The 26,661-nt window shown below is 53.0% G+C and overlaps 1 protein-coding gene across 20 annotated transcripts in view; it reads left to right on the forward strand.

The window, feature by feature from the left end:
- Nucleotides 1–26,030, forward strand: part of PTPRF (protein tyrosine phosphatase receptor type F) — a 376,345-nt gene extending 350,315 nt beyond the window's left edge. For 19 of the 20 annotated variants that reach the window (XM_032697223.1, XM_032697230.1, XM_032697226.1 and 16 more), the window contains 11 exons: nucleotides 7,343–7,466; nucleotides 9,329–9,504; nucleotides 15,342–15,461; nucleotides 16,497–16,651; nucleotides 17,958–18,243; nucleotides 20,155–20,333; nucleotides 22,803–22,929; nucleotides 23,138–23,263; nucleotides 23,778–23,932; nucleotides 24,069–24,204; nucleotides 24,342–25,186. In XM_032697223.1, the coding sequence (XP_032553114.1) occupies nucleotides 7,343–7,466; nucleotides 9,329–9,504; nucleotides 15,342–15,461; nucleotides 16,497–16,651; nucleotides 17,958–18,243; nucleotides 20,155–20,333; nucleotides 22,803–22,929; nucleotides 23,138–23,263; nucleotides 23,778–23,932; nucleotides 24,069–24,204; nucleotides 24,342–24,410 (1,653 nt within the window). In that variant the 3' untranslated portion in view covers nucleotides 24,411–25,186. Of the gene's footprint in view, nucleotides 1–7,342; nucleotides 7,467–9,328; nucleotides 9,505–15,341; nucleotides 15,462–16,496; nucleotides 16,652–17,957; nucleotides 18,244–20,154; nucleotides 20,334–22,802; nucleotides 22,930–23,137; nucleotides 23,264–23,777; nucleotides 23,933–24,068; nucleotides 24,205–24,341 lie in introns of all 20 variants that reach the window. The other variant, XM_032697222.1, reaches the window with a different exon arrangement.
- The last annotated feature ends 631 nt before the right edge of the window (nucleotides 26,031–26,661 follow it).

Genomic DNA, 26,661 nt, shown 5'->3' on the forward strand with positions numbered 1-26,661 from the left:
TGTCCCACTGCCCTGGAGTAGTCCCAGTTCCCCTCCCTGCACAGAGCTCTCTCTACCCTACAGCCCTGAGCTGCAAACTCACCTACATCATTGAATCATGCTCCTACCCTGGTCCATATCTCTGGTGGAGCCCCTGGGTTCTGTACTGTAGGTACTGTATGCACCCACCACTGATGCTGCCTTTGCTCACACACACAGGCACACACTGGGCATTTGGTGAATCCCTCCATCCTGCACTACACCTCTCCCAGCCCATCCCTGTCCTCCCCAGAGAACAACTTGCCAAGGGGGTGCACACATGGAGGGGAAGTGGCTGGCTTGTGTGAGGGCTGCCTTGCATTTCTAGGCGCTCTCCAGGCTGCATGATTGGGTTGAAACTGTGTAAAACTCTGAAAAGTTCCTCTGCCGCCATGAGAGCAGCAATGGCAGGATGATGTTTTGCTGTGCAGGACCCTCTTGAGCTGCAGGAGACTTGTAAATAAACCCCCACTACTATTAAAGAGGGAATAAATTTAGGAAGCGTTCTTTGCATGTCTTATCACTTCTGTTTGAATTATCTGCCTGTGCCTGTGGCCTCCCCTTCCTGCACCATACCTACACTGATCCATGAGATGAGATGAGATCAGAACATTTGCCCACGAGATAGGATTATGTATGCCAGGAAAGGGAAAGCAGATGTTGAGAAGGCAAGGGACCAATTCCAGCTAGTTCAAAGGGTGTGCTGTGTGTACCCGAGGAAGGCACAGAGCTCTTTTTTGCTTTGGGATGCCAAGATGAGGGCTTTGGCATCCCTCTGCATTCAGCTGTCTGAACGAGAGAGATGAGCTACAGCATTGCATTGCAACTTGGGAGATGTTTAAAGGAATAATGTGCTTCCCTTGCAGCTACCTGTGTGTTCATGTATGTCCTGCCAGTGGTGCCAAGGTGTGCAGTCATATTTCTCTGCCTTGGGCTTTTTGTTTCCAGTCCAGCTGAAATGTTAAGCAGGGCTGTCCACAGGCAGGCTGTGGCTCTGCTGCACGGTATGGATTTGGCAGGATCCGTTGTCTGTGCACTCCCATCCTCACACTAGGCCTGTGCTCATTAGAGCCTGCAGTGTAATACTGAGCTGTGGGAACTGTTTTGGAAAAAATGAGCATTAAGTAAATTCTCTTAGCTGCTTTCATGAGCCTCTCTCTTCTCATTTCTCTTTCTTTAGAATATCATGGCTGGTTGAGAGCACCAATCAGTTGTACTTCTCATGTTGAAGGAGCTATTAAGTAGCTGATTGTTGCATGTAATTTTTTCCCCTGGATTCTACTGTGTTTGACTCCTCATCAGCTGGAAATCACTGAACATGACAAGCTCATACAGTGTTTGACACTAGGATGGACCCCAAAGCAGAAGGGGTTGCCCCTTGTTGGCATGTGGGGATCGATACAGTCATTTCCCATTTGAAATGAGAAGAATCCTGGACTGAGTTTGCAGAGAACAGCAGCTGCCTGTGCAGGATTGCTGCAGCAGTGGGTCTACTCTCATCCTGGTCCCTGTGTGTGTGGGCAGAGCAACAGCTCCCTTTGGGGCCTGCGATGGGAGGGCTGGAGGGCAGGATGGGCACAGCATGTGCTGCTGAGTAAGGGAATCTGCAGAGTGGATGCGGAAATAGCTGAGGTGGGAGGGGAACAGGCTGTGCAGCCCCGTGGGAGCCTGAGACAGGAACCACACTTCAGCACATACTGTGCATTTCCAGTAAGTGGTGATACAGTCCCTGGGACTGTGTGAGCCGCAGACCTTCCGCAGAGCTGAGTGGTGACCCAGCACTTAGAGAGATGGAAGCCCTGACCCTGTTCCCCATGGCATGGTAGTGCTGCTGGACTGGGCATAGCACAGCTGAGCAGGGAGACCCAGGGGAGGAAGACATTGCAGGTGAACCCCCAAGGCCCATTTACTGTTTGACTGTGCTTTGGAATAGTTGAATTTTAAGTGTTTTTGCAAAGTAGCCTGTCAGCCTAACATCTCCATGGGGTGCAGGGCTGTTTATAGATGGCTCATGTTCCAGGAGCGGTGGCACCACAGGCAGAGAGCAAATATTTAACAGCACTTTTAACCACTGAGGCCAGCTGGCCCAGAGCCATCAGTCTGGCACTTGCCTTAGTTGTGCAAGCAATAGCAGGGTAGCCTAGACACAGGTGACACAAAACAAGACCTGTCAGCACCTCCCCGCACGCCTGGGAAGGGAGCACGGAAGGGTGGCAGAGATTTCTCACAGCTATCTGACCTCCATTCCCACAGGTCAGAGAACAAATAATATTGCTCACACCGGTTTGCCACCCCGCGTGGCCGAGCAGCCCGTGTGACAAAGCCATCACAGAACAAGCTGTGAGCTGGCTGCAGCCAGAGCAGGCTCAGAAGCTGCGGGCCAGCCCTCTCCCCTGGTACCCGGGAGCCATCCCAGCTGGACCTGCTGGTACCCCTGGTGCGACAGGAAAGGCTGAACTGCAGGTGCTGGGAGCTGAGCCGGCTGCAGACACAGTTAACTGCTGCCAGCTGCTCTGGTGTGGGGCAGAGCACAGCCCCTCCATGCTCTCCGGGCATGCAGCAGCTGGGGAGCAGGGTACAAGAGTCTGGCAGGAGCTTCTGGCCTGGCTGCACCAGGATAGTATTTCATTTTTAGTGTACACTGGGAGCTACAGTGAATTTACAGTGTGGGACTAATGGAATTAAGTAGAAGGGAGGCTGAACCCCATGACTGTCGACCTGCGGGCGGTGGCAGGCGCTGTCGCTGTGTTGGAGCTCCTCCTGTGGGCACCTTCCCACGCTGCAGCCTGTGCACGGGGGGCAGGCTCCTGCCCTCGGATGGTGCAGGAATACCTGCACTGGTACAGACAGGTGTGCACACACACACACACTGTGTCACACACTGCAGCTGTGGGATCCAGCAGGCTGAGTGCTGGGTCCCCTTTGATGCTGTTAGCAAACACAGGACTGGCTGGCTCCAGCCAACACTAGTTCCTGCTCCCTTGTGGCTGCTGCTGTTTCTGGGCTAGGTCCTGCATCACTTTTCCAGGGGAAAATTTTTTCCTTACATCCGAACTGCAGCTTTTGCCCCTCATGCCCAGTCCCTTTGACATGTCCGTCCAGTGTCCCAGGCCCCTGGGAGCAAAGCAGGCTGTAGGTGATGAGAACCTGACAGTGTGGCACTGCCCAGCACATTAGTTCTTGGTAATCTTTAGGTCATGTATGAGATCTGACTGTGCTCTTGCTTCCTAGTGTAGTGGGGAGGCTGCAGACCCTTCTTCACAGTTTTCTAAGGAGACAAACGCTGCTGACCTGCCCAAACCCTGTGTTCACTTGCATTTTCCTTAAAGCCACTGTGGATGTTGCATCTCCCTTGCCTGTAGTCCTGGCAAAGCAGCTTAGATGGTGGGAGAGGTGCTTGGGTCCCTGGAGCCACTGAACCCAGGAGGTGCTGGACCTGGGGTCCAGATAGCACCCAGGGAGCCGCTCGTTGTGGGTTTAATGGGCTGATCGGGAAGCTCCCTCACGCAGCACTCACGTTCCGGTAATAAGAATAATAAGGCTGAAGCACTGCCAGCGATTGATTCAGAAGCACATTATGTCCTCATTTGAGACGCAGCAGAGATTGACAGTGGTCAATGCTTGTGCTAATGTGGTTGATTTCACAGGAGGCCGGGAAGCACTCACTGCCTGAGCACCTTCCCACCCCCGTGCCCTTGTGCAGCCACCTGAGCTGCTGAGCAGTGCAGGGTCACGGCTGCCCAGCTCCTTGGCTGCCACAGGCAGGGCCAGCCATGCTGCCCCAGGGGTCTGCCTGCCCAGGCTGCCCATGCCTGCCAGCAGGGACAGGACAACAGCAGGGACTTGGCATATGGAGGGATTTTGGAGCTGCGCTGGGGAAGGGGAGCAACAAACCCAAGGTGGACTGTATCTGAGAAATAAACTGGCATCCAGGAATGTTTTCAAGGCATTTGCAGAGTGCTCTCGAGTCTGTCGAGGAAAGAGCCTTTTTCCAATCCTGTTTCAGTGGTCTGACTCTGTCTTTATGGCATTAGCAGCAGGAATCCCTGAACTACTTTGGAGAGATTGCTCTTTGCACTTCCATGCTGGGAAGGAGGAGTTTCACTAATTGGGCTTTTTCTTAATTTGCACTTGCTGTCTTACAGCATCTCCCCTGTCACTTTAAAGCAAAGTAAAACTAAAAGTCATGGGGCTTTTAAGTTTGTTCCTGGCTCATTTCCTTCCAATTTCCTAGCCCTTCTGCTTTCTAGGAAGAATGAGTTGAAAGTGTTACTCTGATGAAGTTTTGGGATGAAGCAGTAATTCCCATGAGTCCCCGAAAGGAACGAGAGCAGGTTCCCAGAGCCCAAGCAGTTGTGGAGCAAGGTGGGGAGACAAGGTAGTGCTGCCACAGTCAGGGGCTGCAGAGCATTGTACGGAGATGGGACAAGACTTGCCAACCACCACTCCATGTGAGGGTTCCAACTGCTCTCCAAGCAGCCCATCATGTTCCAGTTTATTTACTCATTTGTTTGCCTTAAAGGGGGGAACAGGTGTACATTAATTCATCATCAGAGTTTAAATTAAATCATTTTACTTCTAAATGAGTCAATAATTTGCAGGAGTATTTAATTAGAGGCTCTTTGCACTCAGGTGCTCTATTACTTCTGACTTTCTCACCTGTTCGCCCTCTTAAGAGGCTGATGATGATTAGACCATTTCTGCACATCCTCATTGCACATCAAAGCAATTAACCCTAATGGCAACCCCTTGATGCTCCTCCTTGGTTCTGGGGGCTCTTGGCAGCCTTGTGCCTCCCCCACCCCCCCAGGAAATAACTCTTTTTTCTGCTGTGGCAGGACATGGACTTGCAGTGCAAAGCACACTGCCCCACACAGCTCTGTCGCCCTGCAGCCATGTGGCAGTGATGTGCAGTGTAGATTGTGCACCAACAACTGCACTGAGCTCTGCCTGCCTCTGCTGAGGGGGGAGGACTTGCTCCAGCACCCACCTGTGCCCACTGGGAGTGTTCACAGGGTGCACGTAGGGCTGGTGCTTTCTTGGGTTGCTTCTCCATAGCAACAAGATTCTCACTGATGCCTTCAGGGCCAGTCTCAGCCCCACGGCCAGGTAGTCAGTTCTCTGCATGGGCTGTCTGTGCAGACTAAGGCCACATTTTTGAAAAATAAGTATTATTTATGTCTCTAATAGGCATTGGTGTGTCCATCTCTTCCTCCTTAGTTTGTCTATTTGTGCTTCTCCTTCGGCGTGCTCTGGATTGACCAGGCTGGTATCAAAACCCCTCTCACTTATCTCTACTGCAAACTGAAAAGTCCTTATGTTATATTCCTCTTATTTTTTCATGCCTTTGATAATTTCTGCACTGCCCTTCTGCAGTTCAGCCCCACCCTTAGGTGGGGCAGTCCTCCCTGCCACAGAGCTGAGAGGAGAACATCCAAAGAGCTGGTCCAGTGAGCACCCTGTCCTGAAAACAAAATACAGGTGCCTGGATGAAGTGAAGTGCCCCAGAACACCATGAGCTGTGCTGGGATGTCTCTGTGCCTGGGCAGAGGAGTTTGCAGAGGCTGTGGCAACCAGGCCAGTGGGTTTCCAGCCAGAAGCAGTGCTTGCAGCCTCCACTCTCACCATCCCTGCTGCCGCGCCTCTGAGCGCAGCGGCTGCCTACTTATTACACTGATAATAGAAAATTACAGCTTTTCTGTAGGAAATGTCTATTTACATCCTACATTTCCCAAACTGCCTATTAGCATCGCTGTGATGTCACATCCTCCTGTGTGTTTTCGTCAGCACTGGCCCCTGTGCCTGCAGGCAGCCTGCTGCTGTCGCGGGGAGGGCTGGCAGCACGGGCCGTGTGCGTGGGGACAGACAGACAGACAGCTGCCACCTGGCACAGCACTGGCCCCTGGTGCTGCAGATCCCTCAGTGCTGCTGCAGCAATGCAGGCAGTGCCTGTGCTCTGTGCCCAAGCCAGTATCCACACCCAGTGCTGGCTGCTTGGGAAGGGCCTGCTCCACAGCTGAGGAGCGTGGGGGACAGCAGGGGATGTCACCTTGTGCACAGCCGATGGTTGGTGGGACTGAGCAGAGGGACCATGAGGGCTGTCCACGTCGGCCCAGTCAGGAAGCTGTGCTTCTCAACTCAGCCTTTTGCTCACAGCTGATCCAGAGCTGACAGACAGGCATTTCACTGCCTAGTAAACCTGACACGGCTCTCTGCTGGGCGATGAACACGGATGCCTGCAGAGAGCACAGCATGCTGTGCTTCCCCTGGCCTCTTTACCCAGCGTTCATGTCTCTGGGCCAGCAAAGTTTTGGGAACCCTGAGCTGGAGCCTGATTTTAATGTTTTGGCGGTGTTGGTAATTTTGGGGGAAAGGGGTTCATGGGATGACTGTCCTGCTGTAACTGTTTGCCCCCAGCTTGCCCAGGGCTGCGTGTGCCGAGTAAGTCCCTACGTGAGGCAGCTGTCCGGGTGCCTCACAAGTCAGACAACAACCCCATCTCCAAGGGGTGCTTTAGGGATGGCCCTTGTTCACCTTGTTTTGTGCATGGACAAAGACGAAAGGGAAGGCTTTGGGAAGAGGTTTGCCTGGCCTTGGAGGAGGCGTGCACCAGCTGCACCAGCACATGGCTCATGGGAGAATCATTGGATGTGCAAGGCCAGGTGGGAGTGGGGAGTGTGCTTTTCAGGCAGTTGCATAGTGTGCAGGCCTTTGGCCAAGATTTACAACGATGTCTCTTCTCTGGGTTTATAGTTTCTTGTCACTCTGTTAACTCAAACAAGAGATATTTACATTGCATAAGTAGCTGGAGCAGTGGATAGTAACCTATCAATTTTCATGACTATTCCCTGGCAAAAGCTCATAGGCTGTCTTGCAGGGCACTAATACTGAAAGCTCCTGGGGCACAAGACACCCAGGGCTTGCTGTATTTCATGAGACTGCAGTTCAACAGCTAATAAAACTGCTAGGTCAAGAACTGTGCAGTCAGGTCTCTCTGGAGTCCTGGCAGAAGACCAAATTTCTGCTGATGGGTAGCTCCAGAGGAAAGGATAGCACACAGCAGAGGAGATGAAGGCTCATCTGCAGCAGGCTGCCCGAGCGAGGGGCTGCTTTGCCTGCAGGTCATGGGATGTGTGTCCCACTGGAACTGGTTTTCAGTGTGGTCTGGCTTGACGCTGCTGCTGTGGACACCCATGGAAGTTGTGTCTGGCCTGGGGAGAGCTGTGCAGGGCAATGCAGATTTCCTGACTGAAAAACATGCGTGCTGCAGTATGTCACTGCGCTGTAACTAGTCCTGACTCCTTCCTTCTCTTTCTCTCCACAGTCCATTGATCCAGGGCAGCAGTTTACCTGGGAGAACTCCAACCTGGAAGTGAATAAACCCAAAAACCGCTATGCAAACGTGATTGCCTATGACCACTCACGTGTCATCCTGACCTCCATCGATGGTAAGAGTGACTCTGAAGTGGGTACCCCAGCAAACAGCTGAACCTGACTGCAGCAGGGGACCATCTTTTTCCCCATTTTTGGTTGAGCAGGGGCAAACACCAAGTATCAGCATGATCAAATGTTTCTTCTGGATGGCCAGAAGAGAGAAAGGGCTCTGCAGAGCTTTCCTCAGAGCAGTGTGTCCTGTGTGGCTGCTGCTTGATACTGCTTGGCAGCAGAGATGTCTGTCCCAGCAGCCTTTCTACTTCTGTCCTTGCTATGTGGCTTCAGCTGCCTCCCTCAGTAGCTGGTGAAACATGGCACTGTTAGCCCTGCCACCCTCTGTCCCAACACAACTGTCAGGCCAGTATCTTCCTCTTGGACTTGTCAGTATACGTTCCCAAGAAAGTGCCCAGAGTGGCACAGATTGAGGGGTGCCCCTTCCCCTGGGACGTCAGGCTCCACACATCCCTGTATTCCATGGGAGATGCATCGGGTGTCCATAGCACTCACTCCCATGGTTCTGAGAACCAGCCCCACATCTCTGGAGTCTGGGCTTATACATGTTTTTAGTTCTCTTGCACCCAGAGGAGCTGTTCTATAAACCAGCATCCAGCTCTGCACAGCAGACCTGAGCCCACTCGTGGGGATGAGGAAGATGCAGCTAATTCAATGCTTGGGGAAGGAACTGGGGCCTGGCTTTGCACAGTCACTAGCATCTTTTTTCTAGGAATGGAAAAGGCTTTTCTAATGCTAATGCACTACTCATCCTCTTTGGGAGGAGGAGGGGGGGCCAAACGGTCCCTCACAGCAAGCCCTGTCAAGCAGCAGCAGCAGCAGCTATGGGATTCCCTGGCATGCCTGCTCACGGGCAAACCCTCTCAGACAGCTGTGGGGTGAACACGTGGGGGAATCCCTGTTTTCTAGCCTGACTCAGTTGCTGTAAGTAGTGTCTGTGCCTTCCTGGGAACCGTTCCCGAAGCACCCTGCCAGGTCCCCGCCGCCCATGCCAAGGGAGCCAAGTGCTACACTCCGGCTGCTGCCACTCCCCCACAGCCACCAGCACTTGCTGCCTGCTGGAGACTTGCAGACCTGTAGAAAATTCCCCAGCACAAAAGGACGAAGGGTGACCCCCAGCTTTATTTCCTTCCCCTAATGAAATGCAGATGCTCTCTCCCGGGGAGACGAGGAGATTCATGCTGCTTTCTCTCCCTGTGGTCCGGGCAACCCATGCTGAGCAAAGTTGGGAAGCAGCCCCAGGCTTCTGCTTTGCCACATTTATTTTAGTAACTATGTGTTTGCATTTTAAAGGCCTTTACAAAAAAATTCCTTTCCTTAAAGTGGTAGAGGCAGAGTGGAGGCTGGAGCAGCCTCTGTCAGAAGGCAGCAGAGGGGATCTCACACAGAAAGGTTTCAATGGTAGTGGGATCTCCTCCTCCTCTGGGATACCTGTTCCTGCAGGAAGGATGAGAGGACATCCCTGCCTGACATCGGTTTCTAACAGAAGCAAGCTAATGAAGTAGCCTCATTTTTAAAAGGTGCTGTAGGACCATAACAAATTGCTGGTGAATTTAAGACAATTATTTCAATGAGTTGCTTGGGGCCAAACGAGCTCCTTAATATTCCTGCCTGTGAATTTCCCTTTGTGTGCGGGTGGCAGCTGTCTCTCTGCTTTGGTGTTGCCTCCTTGTTCCATTAATGTGGGAGTTACAAAGGGTTCTTCTTTGTTCAGGCACCATCCCTGTCCTTTGCAGGATTCCCGGGAGAAAGATCCTGCCATCCCCAGCCTCTTCCCCTGCCTGCAGGGCCCTGCAGAGCGATAGGTACAGACAGGGTCGTGGGCTGCCCCCCAGGTAACAGTTGCCCTCTTTCTCCTGCACAGGAGTCCCCGGCAGTGATTACATCAACGCCAATTACATCGATGGGTATCGGAAGCAGAACGCCTACATCGCCACACAGGGACCTCTGCCAGAAACCCTCAGCGACTTCTGGAGGATGGTGTGGGAACAGAGAACAGCAACTATAGTCATGATGACCAGGCTGGAGGAGAAGTCCAGGGTACAGTGTGTGCTTCCTTTCTTTCCTGGGGCTGTTGAGGGGCAGGAGGGAGAGACAGGAATACCTTACAGCATAAGAGCATCCAGGGAGAGGCATTTCCAGGGATGTGGATCACTGGGGCTGACAGTCCAGCAACAAGTGCCTTGTAAGTGTGTCTCTGTGGGCAAAACCTCCTGTCTTTGTCCTGCTCGTTTACCCCTGTTTTGCCTGTGTGTCTGCATGACACACCCGTCCTTTCCCTCCCCACATCATTCACACCAAAGGGAGAAAGGAAAGCTCTGAAATGGGGAGTGTGGACAGTCCCAGAAGCTGAGAAGCTGCAATGGGTAGGTTGTACCAGCAGCATCCTGCAGCCTGACAGGACCCTGGCATCTTTGGCAATGCAGGGGAATGGCTGACAGGGTCTCATTGCAATAACAAGACTGATTTGTGCCTTGTCCAATGACAATATGTATAAATGATTGGCTCATACAGCCAGGATTAGATATTCTGATGTAATAAATGCAAAGCTGCCTGCAAACCGTGGGGAAGGTGTGAGGTGGAGAAGGAGCAGGAGCCCTCACTGCGGATGGTACTTAAGGTTTTCATGCCAGAGGTTCTTACTTAGCCCCTGAAGCAGGAATTTGTAAGCTGTGACCAAGTGCTCCCATGCCCGGATGCACCCTTTGGGCAAAGCCTGCCCAAGCAGGAGGCAGCTTCTGCCTCTTGTGATCCAGTTTGTTCCTAAAAGTAAAATTTTAGTAGTGAGCATTTGTACTTGTGGAATATTTTAGTGTTGCCATGCCAACAGCAGGAGAAGGGGCTTGTGCGCTCAAGCTGTGAAGCACTGGTTATTTTTAGCCCAATAAGCTCATTCTTGAGAAGCAGAAGCTGTCAAGTTTGGGTTTAGTTAAAACTTTTGCCCGCATGCTCTCCCTTCTTTTCAAAGCTTTAGCACTGAAATGCTCACAGGGGTGTCCCAGCCCACGCTGGCTGGGAGGAAGCAGCTGGAACAACCGATCACTGTGGCAAAACAGATCTGCTTTCTCTGCATGTACAAAAACAGGCATTGTTGATGGGTTTCCCCAGCTCTAGAAATGCCCTACGGCCTGCAGGGAAAACCAATGTTCCTTGGAGATGAGCTGCCCCCAAAGAGGCAACCCCAACTTTGCACTGTGCTTCCCCCTGCACGGCCCTGCCTGTTCTGTCTGACGGCCACTGTCACCCACCCAGCCCAAATGCAGGGAAATTAATCTGACCTGTCCTTGGCTCAGGGCTTGGCACATGGGCTAAGCAAGATCAGAAGCTTCTGATCAACCACCCTCTGCAGCTGGGGGTTGTATGGAGACTTTTTTATGCCTTCACATTTTGGTAATGGAGCATATATTTGAAGTATAAGGAAAAACCCTTCTAGGTTACCAAGGAAATTCATGCCTGGAGTCCTGACTCACTTAACTTCCAGGCTGCCTAGTTATGGCAAAGCACTCCAAGGTGCGTGTTTCTTGAAGATAACGGGTTTCCTTTGACCCCACAGGCTCTTGTCTTTGCCCAAGATGCCTGTGCTGCTGAGCTGTGCGTTATCTCCCCCCAGCACGCTCCCTGTCATATCATCCTGCAGTTGCCTCTTGCAGTATTGGTTTCTGTCCCAAACACAGTGTGTGTGGTCAGGCTTCTGGTGACAAGACAGGCACTGTGAATCCCTGTCATGGGCAGGAGGTGACCAGAGCCCTCACAGAATCTGCAGTCAGCCTGCATGACTGGGCACACTGCCCAAGGGGTCTAGGCGGACCCAACCACACCCAGACCCCAGCATTTGCTCCCTGGCACTGCCTGCCCATGTCCTGCTGCCTCTTTGGCACATCCCCAGCACTAATGAGAAGTGGGCAGTTTTCTCAGGCACTGCAGGAGGGGCAGAGTGCCAAGGGAGGCAGTGGAGAAGCCTGGCCACTCCTGAATCCAACCAGCCATCCACAGCAAGGGCTTCCCTGGATGTGTTTGCTGGACCCTGTAGGTGTCTCAGAGCATCCCCTCACAGCAGAGCCCTGGCAGGGAGGTGGGATGTGGAATTCTAGGAGATAATTTTCTCTAGGTTTTTTGGTTGTCTTTTTCAGCATCCTCCAAGACAATATGGCTTTCAGCCACCTTGCTGCTCTGCTTTTCCTCATGCTCCTTTGATGGTGGCTAGACCTCTCTCGGGAGTACACCTTTTTGGGACCGAGGAAGATCCCATCCCAGTCATTGCCCGTTGCCCCAGACTTTCAGCATGAGTCACTGTTTTGCAGTTCGTTCCACTCCAGAGCCTTCAAACCTCATCAGATGTAACCCCTTGGGTCCCTGCAGCATTGCTGCCTGCTGATGCTCACGCTGCTGTGGGACAGCACTGCTCCAGGCAGTCACATGGCATCACAGCGTTACCCAAGGGTGACCTTGCTTGAAAGTCCCCTTGCCCAGGGGCTTTGGTGCAGGCACAGGACTGTTTGTCCAGCTGCAGAGCCTGGGGTGGGTAGGAGGGCCTCATGGCGAGATGCCCAGCACAGAGCAGGCTCTGCCACCTCTCCAGGCGAGCTCCCCAGGTCACCCTCGGCAGTGCTGTGATAAGCCGACCAGGACCAGCAGCAGCTTGGCAGCCCTGTGGGGGTGACACTGCTTTAAAGGACTCCTGAGCTGCAGGGGGAAAAAAAATCTTTAAAGAGCATCAGCTTTTATGGTCTGCAATTTCAGCTGGCTTGATGGTCCAAATCATCCTCCCTTTTTCATGTTTTCACAAAGCGAGAAGCACATAAAGGATAGAAATGGCTGGATTGTGCAATTTAGCTGCCTTCAAAGCTTTACAATCAGTTTCAGAATCATTTGGTGGCAGTTCAGAAACACACATTGTAGATTAGCTTTCCCGAAGCTGCGAGCGTGGCACGTCCCTGCCGGGCTGTGTTGCATGAGAGAGGTATTAAAGCAGGATTTCTCCTGCCCTGGGCTATCCCCAAGAGCCCGGCAGAGTGAGGTCTCCCGGAGCAGCGCCGTGGCTTGTTCTGTTCCAGCCCAGAGCACCAAGCAGCCATCCCTGGGGCGTGATCTCTGCTGTCCCCGGGCAGGGGTGTAAAGAGGCTGGTGCTCGAGGGCTCTGGGGAAGAGGAGCCTGGCAGCCACATTGTGCTCCAGCCCTCTCACTGGCAGCGATGCCATCTGGAGCTTGCAAGTGGGGCCGGGAGCAGAGCGCAGCTCTCAAGCTGAAGAGAGGTGCCCGGCTGCTCTTGGGCACAGGGCATCGAAGGGGAGGGACAGGAGCCACTCAGCAAAGCTGCAATGAATGGTTGTTCAGGACATTACTGAGCTCCTTAAGTTAATGAGAAACAAGCACTGCCAGAAGAAAACATCTCTTGTCTGCTTTAGTGCCACAGTGTATCGGCTTCAGCATAAAATTTACAGAGCTTGAAAATGGGGCATAAACATTATGGGTAAATTTGGCAGAAAATGTGACTGACTCTTATCTGGTCATGAATAAATAATTTTCAATTACCAGCCCAGGCGCTGCTATTATCCCACACAGGGAACTCCTCTGAAGTTTGTTTTGTGCTCGAGTACACATGGCCCTGCAGCATGTGGGTGGCAGGAGGAGACTGCTCTCCCTGAGGTGTAGGCTCAGGCACAGGGACACGCTGTGCTGTTCCCCTGAAACATCCTCTGCAAACCACACCAAGGGTGACACAGCAAGCAGCTGCCCCAGCATTTACAGGATGCCACGCTGCCCTCCCCTCCATCAGAGAGGGGTCACGTCATCCCCAAGCCAGGCTCAGGCAAGGCAAACTCAGGCCTCGGTGGAGACACAGCCTGCAGCTGCCACCCGCTCGTGAGGATGGGATCAGTTTAGCTGTGAAATAAGGTTTGTGACCTCACAGTTGTTCGTGCTGCAGCCAGTCAGTGTCTAATAACAGGCTGCATTGTGCCAAGTGGGGAAGAGGAATCTTCTGAGATTTTTGCAGGGCCTGCCACGCTGCCACAGGTCCAAGGCAGCACAGCAGCTTGAATGGCTGGAGACCCTGGGCAGGAGGCAGCAGAGCTACTCTGGGTGCACGGGCACCTGCTGTACCCCATTAGGCAGCCTTGCTCCAGGCACTTCTGCCAGGGCAGGACTTACTGAGAGAAGAACCCAAAGCAGCAGGGACAGGTGCATCCCTCTGGCTGCAGGTGTGTCTGCATTCCAGAGCCAGAGTGCAGGATGAGAGCTCTGAGCTCTCACAAGCCCCACCCTGCTGAAAGTGCTTTCAATTAAAAGGCAGAACTTCATTGATTTCTAATTAAGCTTATTGTTTCCCTTCCCACACATTCCCCTGTAAACACGTTCTGCTAATAATTAAGTTTACTATTCCTTGACAAGCACAGATGATCTTCCATTCACTCCTCTCTCCTAGGGCGGGAAACCATTTTCGGTGCAGTGCACACGGGTGGGATGAAGCCCTCCTCCTGTCAGCCAGGCACTGCGGCTCTGCGGGGTGGGGGAGCCGGGTGTCAGATGAAACAGGGATGCTCAGGGTGCCAATTAAATAGGGAGCTTGGGGCTGCAGAGAACAAAACCGGAGGAGTAGTTTGCAAACGCTGAGCTGTGAAGAGGAGGAGGAGGAGGTCATCAGCAGGTGAACAGGGAGGGATGTGCAGGGAGATGAAGGGGGCAGCGGGATGGGGCCCTGGGGATGTGTTAGGGCTCTCTGCCAAGTGGGCTGCAGCAGGAGCTGTGACTGGTAGTTCAAAGCACTCTGGCTGCAGAGTTGGAAGGGGGTGATAAGGATGCTGCAGGGCAGGAGATCTCTAGGGAACAGCAATGTTTTCGTGATGGGACAGTGCTGCCTGCAGGAAGGGGCTGAAGGGATGGTTTGGCCACAGGCTGTCTTCTCACAGAGGGACAAGATGTGTCTGCGTCTGAGCTGGCATCTGTGCCTTGTTTGCACAACCCTTTTGAAACACCTGGGAGATGTAGGTTTCCAGGGATGCACCACCTGCCAGCAGGGCAGGTTGGCATCTCTCTGTGATGCTCAATGCACTTGAGCCTATGGCAGCACAGAGAGACTGGCAGGGTCAGCCCTGTGGTCCAGCTCAGTGTCCAGGCCCCTGGCATGGGCTATATCCCACCTTTCACTGGGGTAGTTTGCTGCCCGGAGGCCACACTGGCAGGGGCACCCTGGGGACTACAGATGTTACAGAAAAGGGTAGTGCCTCTTGTTGTATTGGTGTGTACTGTGCTGGACTTAGAGCTCTGTCCTGCCTCAGCTGTGGGTCAAGGACTCTGAGCTGGGATAGGAGGGAGCTGGTGGGGATACAGGCTTCCTCTCTCTCACCTCAGCTGCCCTTTGAGCAGAGCCTTGCCCACAGAAGCCACTGCTTCCCCTTCCCTGCTGCACCTGCTCTCCTCCCACCAGCCCACAGCTGCCCACCTTCTCTTCAGCCAGGCAGAGCTCAGGCAGAGGTGTGGTGCAGGCACAACCCAAAGACCCTCATCTGCCCAAACAGGAGGCAGAGAAGAAAAATTACAGCAGGCACAAATCACTGCTGGGAATTGCCCCTCACTGTCTTCTTACCTGGTGCTACTGTTGCTGCTCTGTCTGGTGGCCTGGCCTCCTTTGCCACTTCCCACTGGTGGCTCCAGTGGAAAAAAAAAAATCACTCTCTGAATGAATTTTGTGGAAAGGAGCCCAGGGAGTGCTGCCTTTCTGCTGGGGATTGGGACACACTGGGAGAAGGAAATCTGAGTGTTTGGGGGCCCCCTGCACCATGACTCATTTCTGTCTTTACCCTTCACCCTGCCATTCCTTACCCCAGTGCCCCAACCAGCAGCCAAGCACTGACCCTTTCTCCTCGCCTCCCTGCAGGTGAAGTGTGACCAGTACTGGCCAAGCCGGGGTACGGAAACCTATGGGATGATCCAGGTGACGCTGCTGGATACAGTCGAGCTGGCGACCTACACTGTCCGCACCTTCGCGCTGTACAAGGTATGGGGCTGGCTGGGCTGTTGCTGCTCCAGGTAGTGCAGAGACACTTCCTGATGCTGCAGGTTGCTCCATGGCCCACAGGCAGAGGCCACTGGCTATGCCTAGCTTGGCCAAGTGTGTGGCCACTCCATACATGGGCCGTTTCTCACAACTGCAGTAGGAGACTGGCTTGTGCATCTGACCACCACTGCATTTTGGACAGGATACCTGCTGCTCTTCTGTATTCATTCAGACCCTATAATAGGCCCCAGAGCAGGGCTGTTCTTGCCTCTGGCCAGTGTACATGTAGCAGCTGTCCTCCCATTAGAGCGACAACATGGGAAGCAGTAAATGATTAGCACTCCTGTCCCTAATAATGCAAATGGAGAGGTTGTTTCTGAGTACAAATCCTTCTCTCCTGCGTTCTGCGTTCCTCATTAGCGTTTGTAAATCCCTGGGGGCAGTGCCAGCAGCAGCATGTCATGGCAATGCAGACAGGCTTTGCAGCGGGCTGCCTCTGTGGGTGACTGAGTCTGGACCAGGAGCCTGGCAGTGCTCATGGGGACACACTCACACCCCAAGAAGGCATCTCACCCCCAAGCAGTCACCCAGCCAGTCCTACCACATTGCTGCATAGATCACTCAGCCAATCCCAGACAGGAGCAGGGCAGACTGCAGACCCATCCCAGAGACACCCCTGATAGAGAGGAGTAGGGAGGGAACTGGCTGCTGTAGCCCTTCCATGCCTAGTGCCCATTTTCCCTGAACATGCAGTGAGTATGCAGGTAGTGAACCTGTGCTGTGCAGAAAGGAGTCTTTCACCTTCCCTGCAGCCTGCTCCACTCCTACAGAGCTGCTCTGCTCTCTGTATCAGCTGGCTTTCCACAGAACATCTCTGTGTGTAGAAGCCTTGCAAGAAACCTACATTTTGCCTCCAAATTTTCAGTGGTGAAAGCCCAATGCATGCATCATCACACAGAGCTTTGTGTGTCCCATCAGTGGCTTCCTGGGACGAGACTGTTCTCATGCAAAACAACTCCTCTTTGTCTTCAACAGAATGGCTCCAGTGAGAAGCGAGAGCTGCGGCAGTTCCAGTTCATGGCTTGGCCCGATCACGGGGTACCAGAATACCCCACCCCAATCCTCGCTTTCCTGCGACGGGTCAAGGCCTGTAACCCACCAGATGCTGGGCCCATGGTCGTGCACTGCAGGTAGGATTGTGAGTTTGCAAAGCTGCACCTGGGCACATGCCTTGTGGCTGCAGGAGCTTCAACCCGTCTGAAGGCGGAGTCTCCTTTTCTTGTAGGAAAGGTTTCACAGTAGCATAACCTGCACTGGATGCTTGGGCTGGAAACAGAACAGTCCAGCAGTGGTAATGCAGTGATAACAGTTCTGTTGCTACTGCTGTGTCAGGTTAAACAACACTGCTGCATGGAGAGCCTCAGAAAACACGTTTTCCTGCAAAACTGCTAGTGCCATTTAAAAATTAAATTATCTGTGCCCAGCATAAGTGGGTAGTACCTTCAGAGGCACATCACTGATAGACATGCATGCAGTGACCTCTACAAACATTCATACGTGGTATTTACAGAACTGTCACAGGGTAGAGAGGCAGCTCTTTAAGCAAAATATCAGTCTACTAAGGCTCAGCATCTTACCCAACCAAGATTTATTTGTACCAGCTGAGAGGGGACTGTTACTGAACAAACCACTCCATCATTGCCGTTCCAGCATACGCCTTACCAGCAGTGTTTAATGCTCTTCTTTCATGCTCTGTTTCAGATGGGAGTGGGGTATAATTAACACACAAACAAGCTGTATTAAAGCCCTGTTAAGGATCTGACTTGCACCATAAATGAGGAAATGCCTACCTCCCTATCTCTGCCTGTGTTTAAATGTCACAGCAGCATATCTGCTGTTTTCAGGGTGCTCTCGGGGTGGGTAGTTTGGGGTTCTCTACTGCTCGTCCAGCAGTTATGGAGAGGCATTCAGTGTCTGAGAGAAGGGCTCAGCATAGACATGCATGATCTCACCTTTCTGCTTCCCCTCTCAGGCTGGCTGTCCTTGTTTACTGGCTTAGGAAACAGTGACCCTGGTTCGGGGACGAGCAGGCTTGAATTTATGGGCTTCACTGGCACTGTGGCCCAGCCTGCTCTTCAGGTCTTCTGACGTAGTGCACACGTGTGCTGTCACTCTCCTGCCTGTTAAACACATTTTTCTTTATCTCATGGAGGTGCTGCCAGCCACCACAGGGACCAGCAGAGTATGACACCGTGTCCTTTCTGCTCCAGCAGTGAAAAGGGGCCAGCAGAAGGTCTGAGTAGCCTCTCACATTCTCCAGTGTCTCTCTCCCTCACTCTTCTCGTCACCTCTTTTTTGGAGCTCCACTCACTAGAGAGCAGCCTTTACTCCCCTTTTGTGTGCCCTAGGTCTGGGTGATCTCTTAAGCAAAATCAGAGCTTGTGTGACATCTGTTGGAGACTGTGTCACCTCAGGCCGCGTGCTCTGTTCCCACAGTGCCGGCGTGGGCCGAACCGGGTGCTTCATCGTCATCGATGCCATGCTGGAGCGGATGAAGCACGAGAAGACCGTGGACATCTACGGCCACGTGACGTGCATGCGCTCTCAGCGCAACTACATGGTGCAGACAGAGGACCAGTACATCTTCATCCACGAGGCCTTGCTGGAGGCTGCCACGTGTGGCAATACTGAGGTGCCTGCACGCAACCTCTTCGCTCACATCCAGAAGCTGACCCAGGTGCCAGCAGGCGAGAGCGTTACCTCCATGGAGCTGGAATTCAAGGTTGGTGGCAGAGCCCCGCCGCCCCACTTCTCCAGCCCCCCTGTCTCTGCCCGCAGAACCCCACAGGTTGGGTCCAAACCCCAGGGGTTGGGAGAGGAGAGCTATGGATCATTACAGGTGGTTATTCTTTTGTGTGTTTCTGAAGCAGGTAGGCAGTGATTTGAAATACATTTGAATTGTAAAGCTTGTGTCGGCCACGGTCCCCCCTGAATTGGCAGCTTCTGGGGAGGATATAAAAGGCAGATGGATGTGCAGTTCTCAGCAGCACGTTCTGCTCTGGGTTCACTGTGCGGCGGGAGCTGCATCTGAAATCAGATGCAGATCATGTTAGTGATAATTGATGTTACTGTGAACAACTTGTCTGGAAATGGCTCCAATTTAAATATGTGAGACATTTCTAGCCTCATTTCTTCAATGCTGAGATCTGTTATCTTTTAACCACCTCAACACCAAAGCTCAGTGTCTAGAATTGCTGAAAGCAGTGTTTTAAGGCACACTGTTTTTAGGAAGCCAACCCCACATTTTGCTGCCTGTATCTGTGAGTGCCAACTGCAGATATTTATTACAGCCTTGGAGCTGGAAGTGAGCTCTGGTAAGCGCCCATATTCTCAGATGAGGTGCATTAGTCCAGGGAACTCATGCAGGAGAATATAGCTCATGCGGGGAGGCAGTAGACCATGCAGGCTGTGAAATGAACTGCAGCAGTACAGCTGCACCCTGGGGATTCCCTCCAAGTGACGAAGGAGCAGGAGAGGCAAAATATTGACTTTCTGCGTAAACTGGGAATAGTTTAACAGCTCTGTCCTGTAGTTATCAGAGCTGCTGGTGTCCTGGGCTTGGGACAGTAGAATATGCTGCGTGAGTGTCTCGTGGCGACACCTGCCATGAGAAACTCCTTCAGAGAGCCACAGAATTTTGCTCAACTCAAGCAGGTCTGTTGTAAGAACAACAAAATTTTGTTTTCCTTTTATTTCTCCCAGGGTATCTTTAGAACAGTAATGAAATTTGCCTCTCTCTGAACCCTGGCAGTGTCCACGGCATGAGAAACCCTGGGGAGCAGGATATAGGAGGACCTCACAATGCTGCATCTCTCCCCAGAGAGCAACCCTGTCCTTCTGCAGGGAGCCTCTGCCAAGGACCAGCTGCCATTCATAGAAGGATGGCTCTGGAGATCCTGGAGGCAGTCTTTTGGGGAAGGAAAACAAGAAAAAGGGGGGGGGGGGGGGAAAGAGGGACTTCTGTTTGAATGTCTCTGCCAGCAGATCTAAGTAACACATTTACCATGACTCCGGTTTACAGGACTCAAAGAGAACCATAAAATGTCTCACAGTAACCCAAAATAGATCTTCTTTACCTAAAACTGTCACAATTCTCACATTTTCTTGGGTTCCTCTGGGTGAGAAGTAAATAGCAAGACATTGTTGGAAGAGGGAAAGCTCTCCTTCCCTGATGCCACCAGGCGCGTGTCCCTGGCTCAGTGAGCTGCAAAGCTTCATTTCCTGCTCCTGTGTGGGTCAGAGAGCTGCTGTGGGTCTCCACTCCACTACGTGAGGCTTTGGGGCTGTGCCATAGGTCAGCACAGGTGGTTCCCCTGCTGTCGCCTGCAGCCATGTGCCTAAAGCCAGCAGCAAGGCCAGGCCATGCCTGGGTGTGCAGTGCCATGGGAGAGGGGCCGAAAACCAGATGGGTGATTACTGTGAAACAGAGTATCCAGGTGCAGCCTCCTTATAACATGGGGGCAAAGCCCTTTGGTCCAGAAGGACCTGATCCCCAGCAGCTGTCCCTCGGTCAGAGGAGGGAGCGTGGATTGTACCCAGAGGAACTCCTGCCTGCCCTGCTGGCAGGGCCCCAGTTTTAACCCCAGCCTGCGGCATCCCCAGCAGGGATCTGACGTGTCTCCTCCTCTTTCAGCTGCTGGCCAACTCTAAAGCACATACCTCACGTTTCATCAGTGCCAACCTCCCGTGCAACAAATTCAAGAACCGCCTCGTGAACATCATGCCATACGAGCTGACCAGAGTCTGTCTGCAGCCCATCCGGGGTGTCGAGGGCTCTGATTACATCAATGCCAGCTTCATAGATGGGTACAGGTAAGGATCACCTTAGGTGACTGGGCCAGCCTGTCCTGCCTGCTTCAAAACCTGGGCAGGGCTGCCTTCTCCTCTTTCCCAAGGACTGGTCCTGACTGTCTAAGGTGGGCTGGGATCACACTGTTGAATTTTATCACTTTCCATCTTCTCAGACACTCCAGTGTGTATAGTTATAATATGTGAGGACTGATAGTGAGTGAGTGCTGCCAGGCTGGCTTGTGTTGCTGTACACAGATGCCCACATGGCTGGAGTGGCAGGCTGTGTTGGCTCCTGTGGAGGTTTTATGGGATATTCTGGTAGGCATCTCTTGGCATGTGTTTTATATCTGCAGCATCTAACGCAAACCTGCCTCCCCTCAGTAGCTGTAGCAACCAGAGGTAGAACTGAGCTTGCACTGAGTGGCTGATCCAGGCAGCAGCCCAGGGCTCGTTGTTCCGTGTCTTGGTTTTGGGGAGAGTCTGTGGATTCTCAGGCAGGGCTGGTGCTGAGCACTGGGGATCCCATCACTGGGTTCCGCTCTCCAGAACACCTTTTAGAAAGCACACATTAAGATCTAGTGGGGCAATAATATTAACATTTTCTGTATCTATCTGCATGGCATTCTCAGATGCAAAGTGCCAGGAGAGAAAAATTAAGGCAAACAGTCCAGTGGCCACATCCCCTTCCCAGCCAATCCTTAGACAACAAACCATACTAAATCCCAATGATGCACATAGAAGGCTCATTCCTATCATCTTTCTGTGCACCATGACAGTAGGGTCACCCAGTGCAGGAATAGGGGATACAACGATGGATGTGGCACATTTGCTCTCCATCTTGGCTCTGCCCAACTGCCTCTTTTGGGCTGGTGCCCTCCCAGCAGCAAAAGGCACTGCCAAAGGGAACAGATGTGGGTGCATCCAGGCCAGAGGCTCTGTGCCTTGTCCCTGCTCCAGCAGCTGAGCCCAGCCAGGGCTCCCAGGGAGAAGGGCTACATGGAGGCAAGAGTGGACGGGGAGCAACCCAGGGAGCATCCCAAAGCAGCAAAACCACAGCAAGCCAGGCTCCCTCAGGGTGGGACAGAGTAATGGGGAAGGATAAAGGGGCTGGAGAAAAGCTGTCACAGAGCAGCCTGTGCTCCCTCCTGCCTGTGTGGCTCCGAGCTGTCTGGCACCGGTCATTAACGTGGCCGCCTGCACACCCACCCTGCAGCCTGGGTCTGACAGACAGGCTGCATCCACTCTGTCCTGGCTCCAAAGCTGGTGGAGAGCAATGCTGGCTTTGCCCCTTGGTGATGCTATGGAGGGAGGTGGAGAACTGTGAGCACGGCAGGTGGTACTATTTCATGTGCTACCTACCCCATCCCTGAAGAGCTCTGTTATCTCTTCATGTCCTTTCCTTTGAACTAGCAATCTTCTAGGTATTATCTACAGAAATCAGTTGGCCCAAGGTCCTGCAGATATCACTGATGCTGCATCTTTATTAGCTCTTTCGTTCTGCAACCCTGCTCCCTGTTTTTTGTGATGTCTTACACATCCTCCTTGAAGCAGCCCCTGTCTGCATCCTGCTGCCTTGCAGCACGTTCATTAATTTTAGCACCATTAAAAATAGCACCAGCAGAGGGATGAAGGTAGAACAGAGGGATGAAGGCAGGACGGAGGATGCCGGCCCCAGTCCCGCGGGCTCCAGCGCCCCGCAGTGGTGGAGCCAGCCCGGGCTCTGCCGTGCCAGGCTGGGAGCTCGGTGAGCCAAGGACCCGGCACGACAGGGCTGGCCCTTCTCTGAGTACAGAGCACCGAGGGGGCTTTCTTCAGGGTGGGGTCCTATCTGGGGCAGGTCACATGGAAAGTTTGGAGAGATGCTCTGGTTTGCAGTAGAAAACCAAGAACAAATTTTGAAGCTTCAAAAAAGCAGGCAAAACAGTATTGGTGGTTTCCACACTGCCCTCGTTATTAGCTGGTGTGCATGATCTGGGTGACCCGATTCAGCTGCTCTGTGTCTTCCCATACAATGGGAGGGATGGGGGGTGCTGCAGAGAATAAAACTGCAGGAATGCAAGGGTGCTGCTGGGATCATCCCCAAGCACACCCTCTCCTTCCAGCCCAGGTGGGTGCTGGCAGCCTGCTCATGTGGGCCTGGGTGCTAAGAGTGCTCTCAGTGCAGCAGCAGAGCTGGGAACAAGCAGCAGCAAGAGGCTGGGCTGGAGACACCATCACCCCAGCAAGGACTAAGAGCCTTTCTGGATCCTTCACCTTGTGGTGCTTACTGCATCTGTAGGAAGCACTTAGAAGATCCTTGCTGGGCAGGCTCATTTCTCCCCCAGTGCCCATGGCTGGTCCTAGAGACCTGCCTCCTGCAGCTCGATTGTCAGCCCTGCTCCCAGCTGCACAGGGACCCTGCCCTCAGCACTTCTGGCCCACCAGCCCCCAGGAGCAGCTGGTCTGTGCACCCGGATCTGCTCTGAGCACCATTATGTTTGTGTTCTGCAGGCAGCAGAAGGCCTACATTGCCACGCAGGGACCGCTGGCCGAGACCACGGAGGATTTCTGGCGGATGCTCTGGGAGCACAACTCCACCATCGTGGTGATGTTGACAAAGCTGCGTGAGATGGGCCGGGTACGAATCCTCCTGGGGGGACAAGGGGGCTGTGGGGCTGCTGTCTGTGGGCATGACCTCTTGGCTCACCAGCCACTCTGGGCCAGCCTCCTGCTGGCATGTGCAGTGGCTCACCCTGTGGCCCCACAACCACATTTGCCCGCAGAGAGCAGGAGGAAGGAGCAGCAGCTTGTCAGTGCTAATATCTTGCCCTACTCCTCATCCACAGGAGAAGTGCCATCAGTACTGGCCTGCAGAGCGCTCTGCCCGGTACCAGTACTTCGTGGTGGACCCCATGGCAGAGTACAACATGCCACAGTACATCCTCCGGGAGTTCAAGGTGACGGATGCCAGGGTGAGTATCTGCTGGCTCCCCTGCCTCCCATGTCTCTGCCCTGCCTGGGCCAGCCAAGGGAGAGTGCAGCAGCTCCTGCAGGAACAGGAAAGTTAAGCGCTGCCTTGCACTGCAGGCAGAAAGGGCTGCTGCCCACCACCTGCTGCTCCTCTCACCACAGTTTGTGCCTTGCCAGCTGTGGCAGCCCTGATGAGCAGCTCAGGGTCCCTGTCAGCACCAGACCCTGGCTTGCCTGTACTGCCCCCTTGGGCAAGCATTTAACACAGATCCCTCTGCACTTGGACCAAACGGACCCTGCAGGGGCCAAAGCCTTGCTCAGCTCAGCTGCCCTGGGGTGAGAATGAGAGGATAGAGGCAGCCCCCAGAGATGCAGCAAAAGATATACCTGAGCTCATCTGTGGCCTGTGCACCCTCTCACCTGGCCTGGGGGTCATGGAGAGCAGGTCACCAGTGCTGAGGGGAGCAAGATCAGCCCCTCACCCATGGTTCACCTCTAACACCCCTCTCCCTGCAGGACGGCCAGTCACGGACCATCCGCCAGTTCCAGTTCACAGACTGGCCTGAGCAGGGAGTGCCAAAGACGGGAGAGGGCTTCATCGACTTCATTGGGCAGGTGCACAAGACCAAGGAGCAGTTTGGGCAGGATGGGCCCATCACAGTGCACTGCAGGTAAGTGGGGGCTGTGCCCTCTCCCCACCAAGCAGATCCCTGTGCTCCGTGAGCGGCTGGCACCACTCCTGGGAGCTCTGCAGAGCCTTCCTGGGGCTGGCAGGACTTCTAATGGCACCTCTTGCTCCCTGTGCAGCGCTGGGGTTGGGCGCACAGGCGTGTTCATCACGCTCAGCATCGTGCTGGAGAGGATGCGCTACGAGGGGGTGGTGGACATGTTCCAGATGGTGAAGACCTTGCGGACGCAGCGGCCAGCCATGGTGCAGACAGAGGTGAGCATCCCCTCCTCTGCGGGGCAGTGGAGATCTGTGGGAGAAGGGAGGGGACCTGATGTCTCTGGATGTTGAACCCTGCTCTGTGCTGTCCTTGTGTCCCCACTTCTCACATTTCCCTCCTTGCTGCCTTGCAGGACCAGTACCAGCTGTGCTACAGAGCCGCGCTGGAGTATCTTGGCAGCTTCGACCACTATGCAACGTAACTAGTGCTTTCCTCCAGTCGCGGTGGGGATGTCTAGGAGTGGAGACGGGTTCCTCTGAGCCAGAGCCGCCCATTCCTCAGTCCTTCTGTACAGGTGGAGGTACTGCCCAGGCAGCAGACCTCCACGCCAACCAGTTTTGACCACGGCATTTAGGAACTTAGCCCCAGCGCCAAATGAGGGAATCCGACTCCAAAAGCATTTCCAGTCTCTGGCTGAATTTCTGCTCATGTGCATCTCTCACCCTCTCTCACGCCGACTGCATTTCACAGCGAGGCTTTAGGTGGGTGGAATGGGATCTTTTTTTTAAACATGTAAAATAGTTACTAGTGGTTTTTATAATCTCCTCTCTCTTTATTTTTTATTTTTTGCAAGTCTTAATGTTTTGCCCAGACAGAACTGGACCCGCCAAACCTTTGGGAGTTGGGTTGGGTTTTTTTTTCCATTTCCTTTTGCTTTTACATTTTTTACTGCCCTGTGTTTATTTCAGCCCAGTCACTGCTGGTTCTGCCCATTTTAGTGCAGCTTCCTTGGTAATTTGCAGCAGCTGGCTTGTGGTTCCTGCCCGGCTCCATTCCCCATAGGCTGCTTTTTAATCCTCTGTAGAATATGAAATTTCATGGAACTGGACCTAAACTACCAATTATTTTTTTAGTCTCCTCCCCCCCATTATTTCCTTAGTAGGTTTGGGTTTGGGAGGGCATGTGGGGGTGCCGGAGAAGCGGTCCCCGTTGTCAGCTGGAAACTCTTGAGTCCTATTACAATACGTGTTCAACCAATCCAGTGACCGTGTGTATTGGCAGATCCTGATATGACGTGAGTTGTCGTCGCCTTGTTTGTGAGAGACCCGAAATCCCGGGCTCCAGGCATTGGAACCTCTTTTTGTGTGTCTTGCTGGGAAGGGGGCAGGAGAAGCGAGAGGGTCCAACACTTCCCTGGGGAGGGGATGGAAAGAGCAAGACATGGCCCTTTGTGTTAATCCCACTGTTCTGTGCGTGCAAGCACCATCCTGTCACCTCTCACCAGTGGAGTGCATCAGAGCATTTACACAGGCAAAGAGCACAAGCCCAGGCGACCCAGAGCGGAGCTGGGCCGGCTCTCTTTGGAAGCAGGGTACTGCAAGGAAGGGGAGGGGAGTACACATGGCTTCAGAGGTTGGGTGTATCTATAATTTCTGCTATCCTGCAAATGTTAAGAGTCACTAGAATATTGTACTTTCCGCTACTTCAGGACGTTCTAATGAACCAATGTGGCAAGACTACTGGACTTAATTTAATGGTACTATATATTAATACTCCTTATTATATCACGCTTGCACTAAAGATGGGGAGTGAGCAGCCCTCTTTCGAGTGCATTGAGTTATGAATAAAGGTGGTGGAAGGGTATCTAATTGTATTATCACATGTATTCCGAATGTTAAGAATCCAAGCTACGTTGAAATCAGCAATCCAGGGTTGGTAATGTTGGAGGACACATTCATTTTTACCTTGTGGATGCATAGTGCTGTAGGGGTCACTGTTGTATACAGTCTGTTTTCTATTTGTTAATAAAAAAAAAAAAAATCTACAGCATCATTGCATAATTCTTGATGTTAATAAATTTGAATAATTGGGTTTCATACAAGCTGGCTTTCCTGTCTCTTTCTTCAGCAGTAAGCAGAGGCCACAGAGTTCTTTGGCAATGGGCATGCTCCTCAGCCTGTGGCAGGGAAGTTGTTTCCTGCAGGCACATCCCAGCCACAAGTGCCCCACACTTTCTGCAAAGACCCCTGTGCCTGCAGGGAGCTTGGAAATCCTCTGTGACAACTCCCTTTATGCATGCATATGTTCACCTCCTGCCCATTTGCAGCTGTATTGGGGTGCACTGACCTGGTGCAGCACCTGGCTGGACTTGCTTGTGGGTTTGCAGGATGGACAGGCCGTGGGGCCCTGACCCACATGGTTCTGCCCCTTGCACACCTGTGCTGTTTGCACCAAAGATGGTGCTGTAAGACACTGTTTGGCCCCTTCCCTTTGGAGTCTCAGAGACCGTATTTGCACTGACCAGTGGAGCTGGGTAGCTACTGCTGGCTTTTTTTTTCCTTTCCGTGGTGAAAATTTTCCATTCCTTAGTCATTCCAGGTAGCCCCCAAAGCAGCCTCAGATAAGCAGCTTTGTAAAGGGCACAGTTTGGCAGGTGGGACAGCAGCTAAATGGCAGCTAGTCAGAGGTGAATTCCTGGGCACTGAGGTGCTTTTCTGCTCTTTGTATTTTCA

Source organism: Chiroxiphia lanceolata, chromosome 9 (assembly GCF_009829145.1).
Source record: "Chiroxiphia lanceolata isolate bChiLan1 chromosome 9, bChiLan1.pri, whole genome shotgun sequence".
NCBI classification, from domain to species: Eukaryota; Metazoa; Chordata; class Aves; order Passeriformes; family Pipridae; genus Chiroxiphia; species Chiroxiphia lanceolata.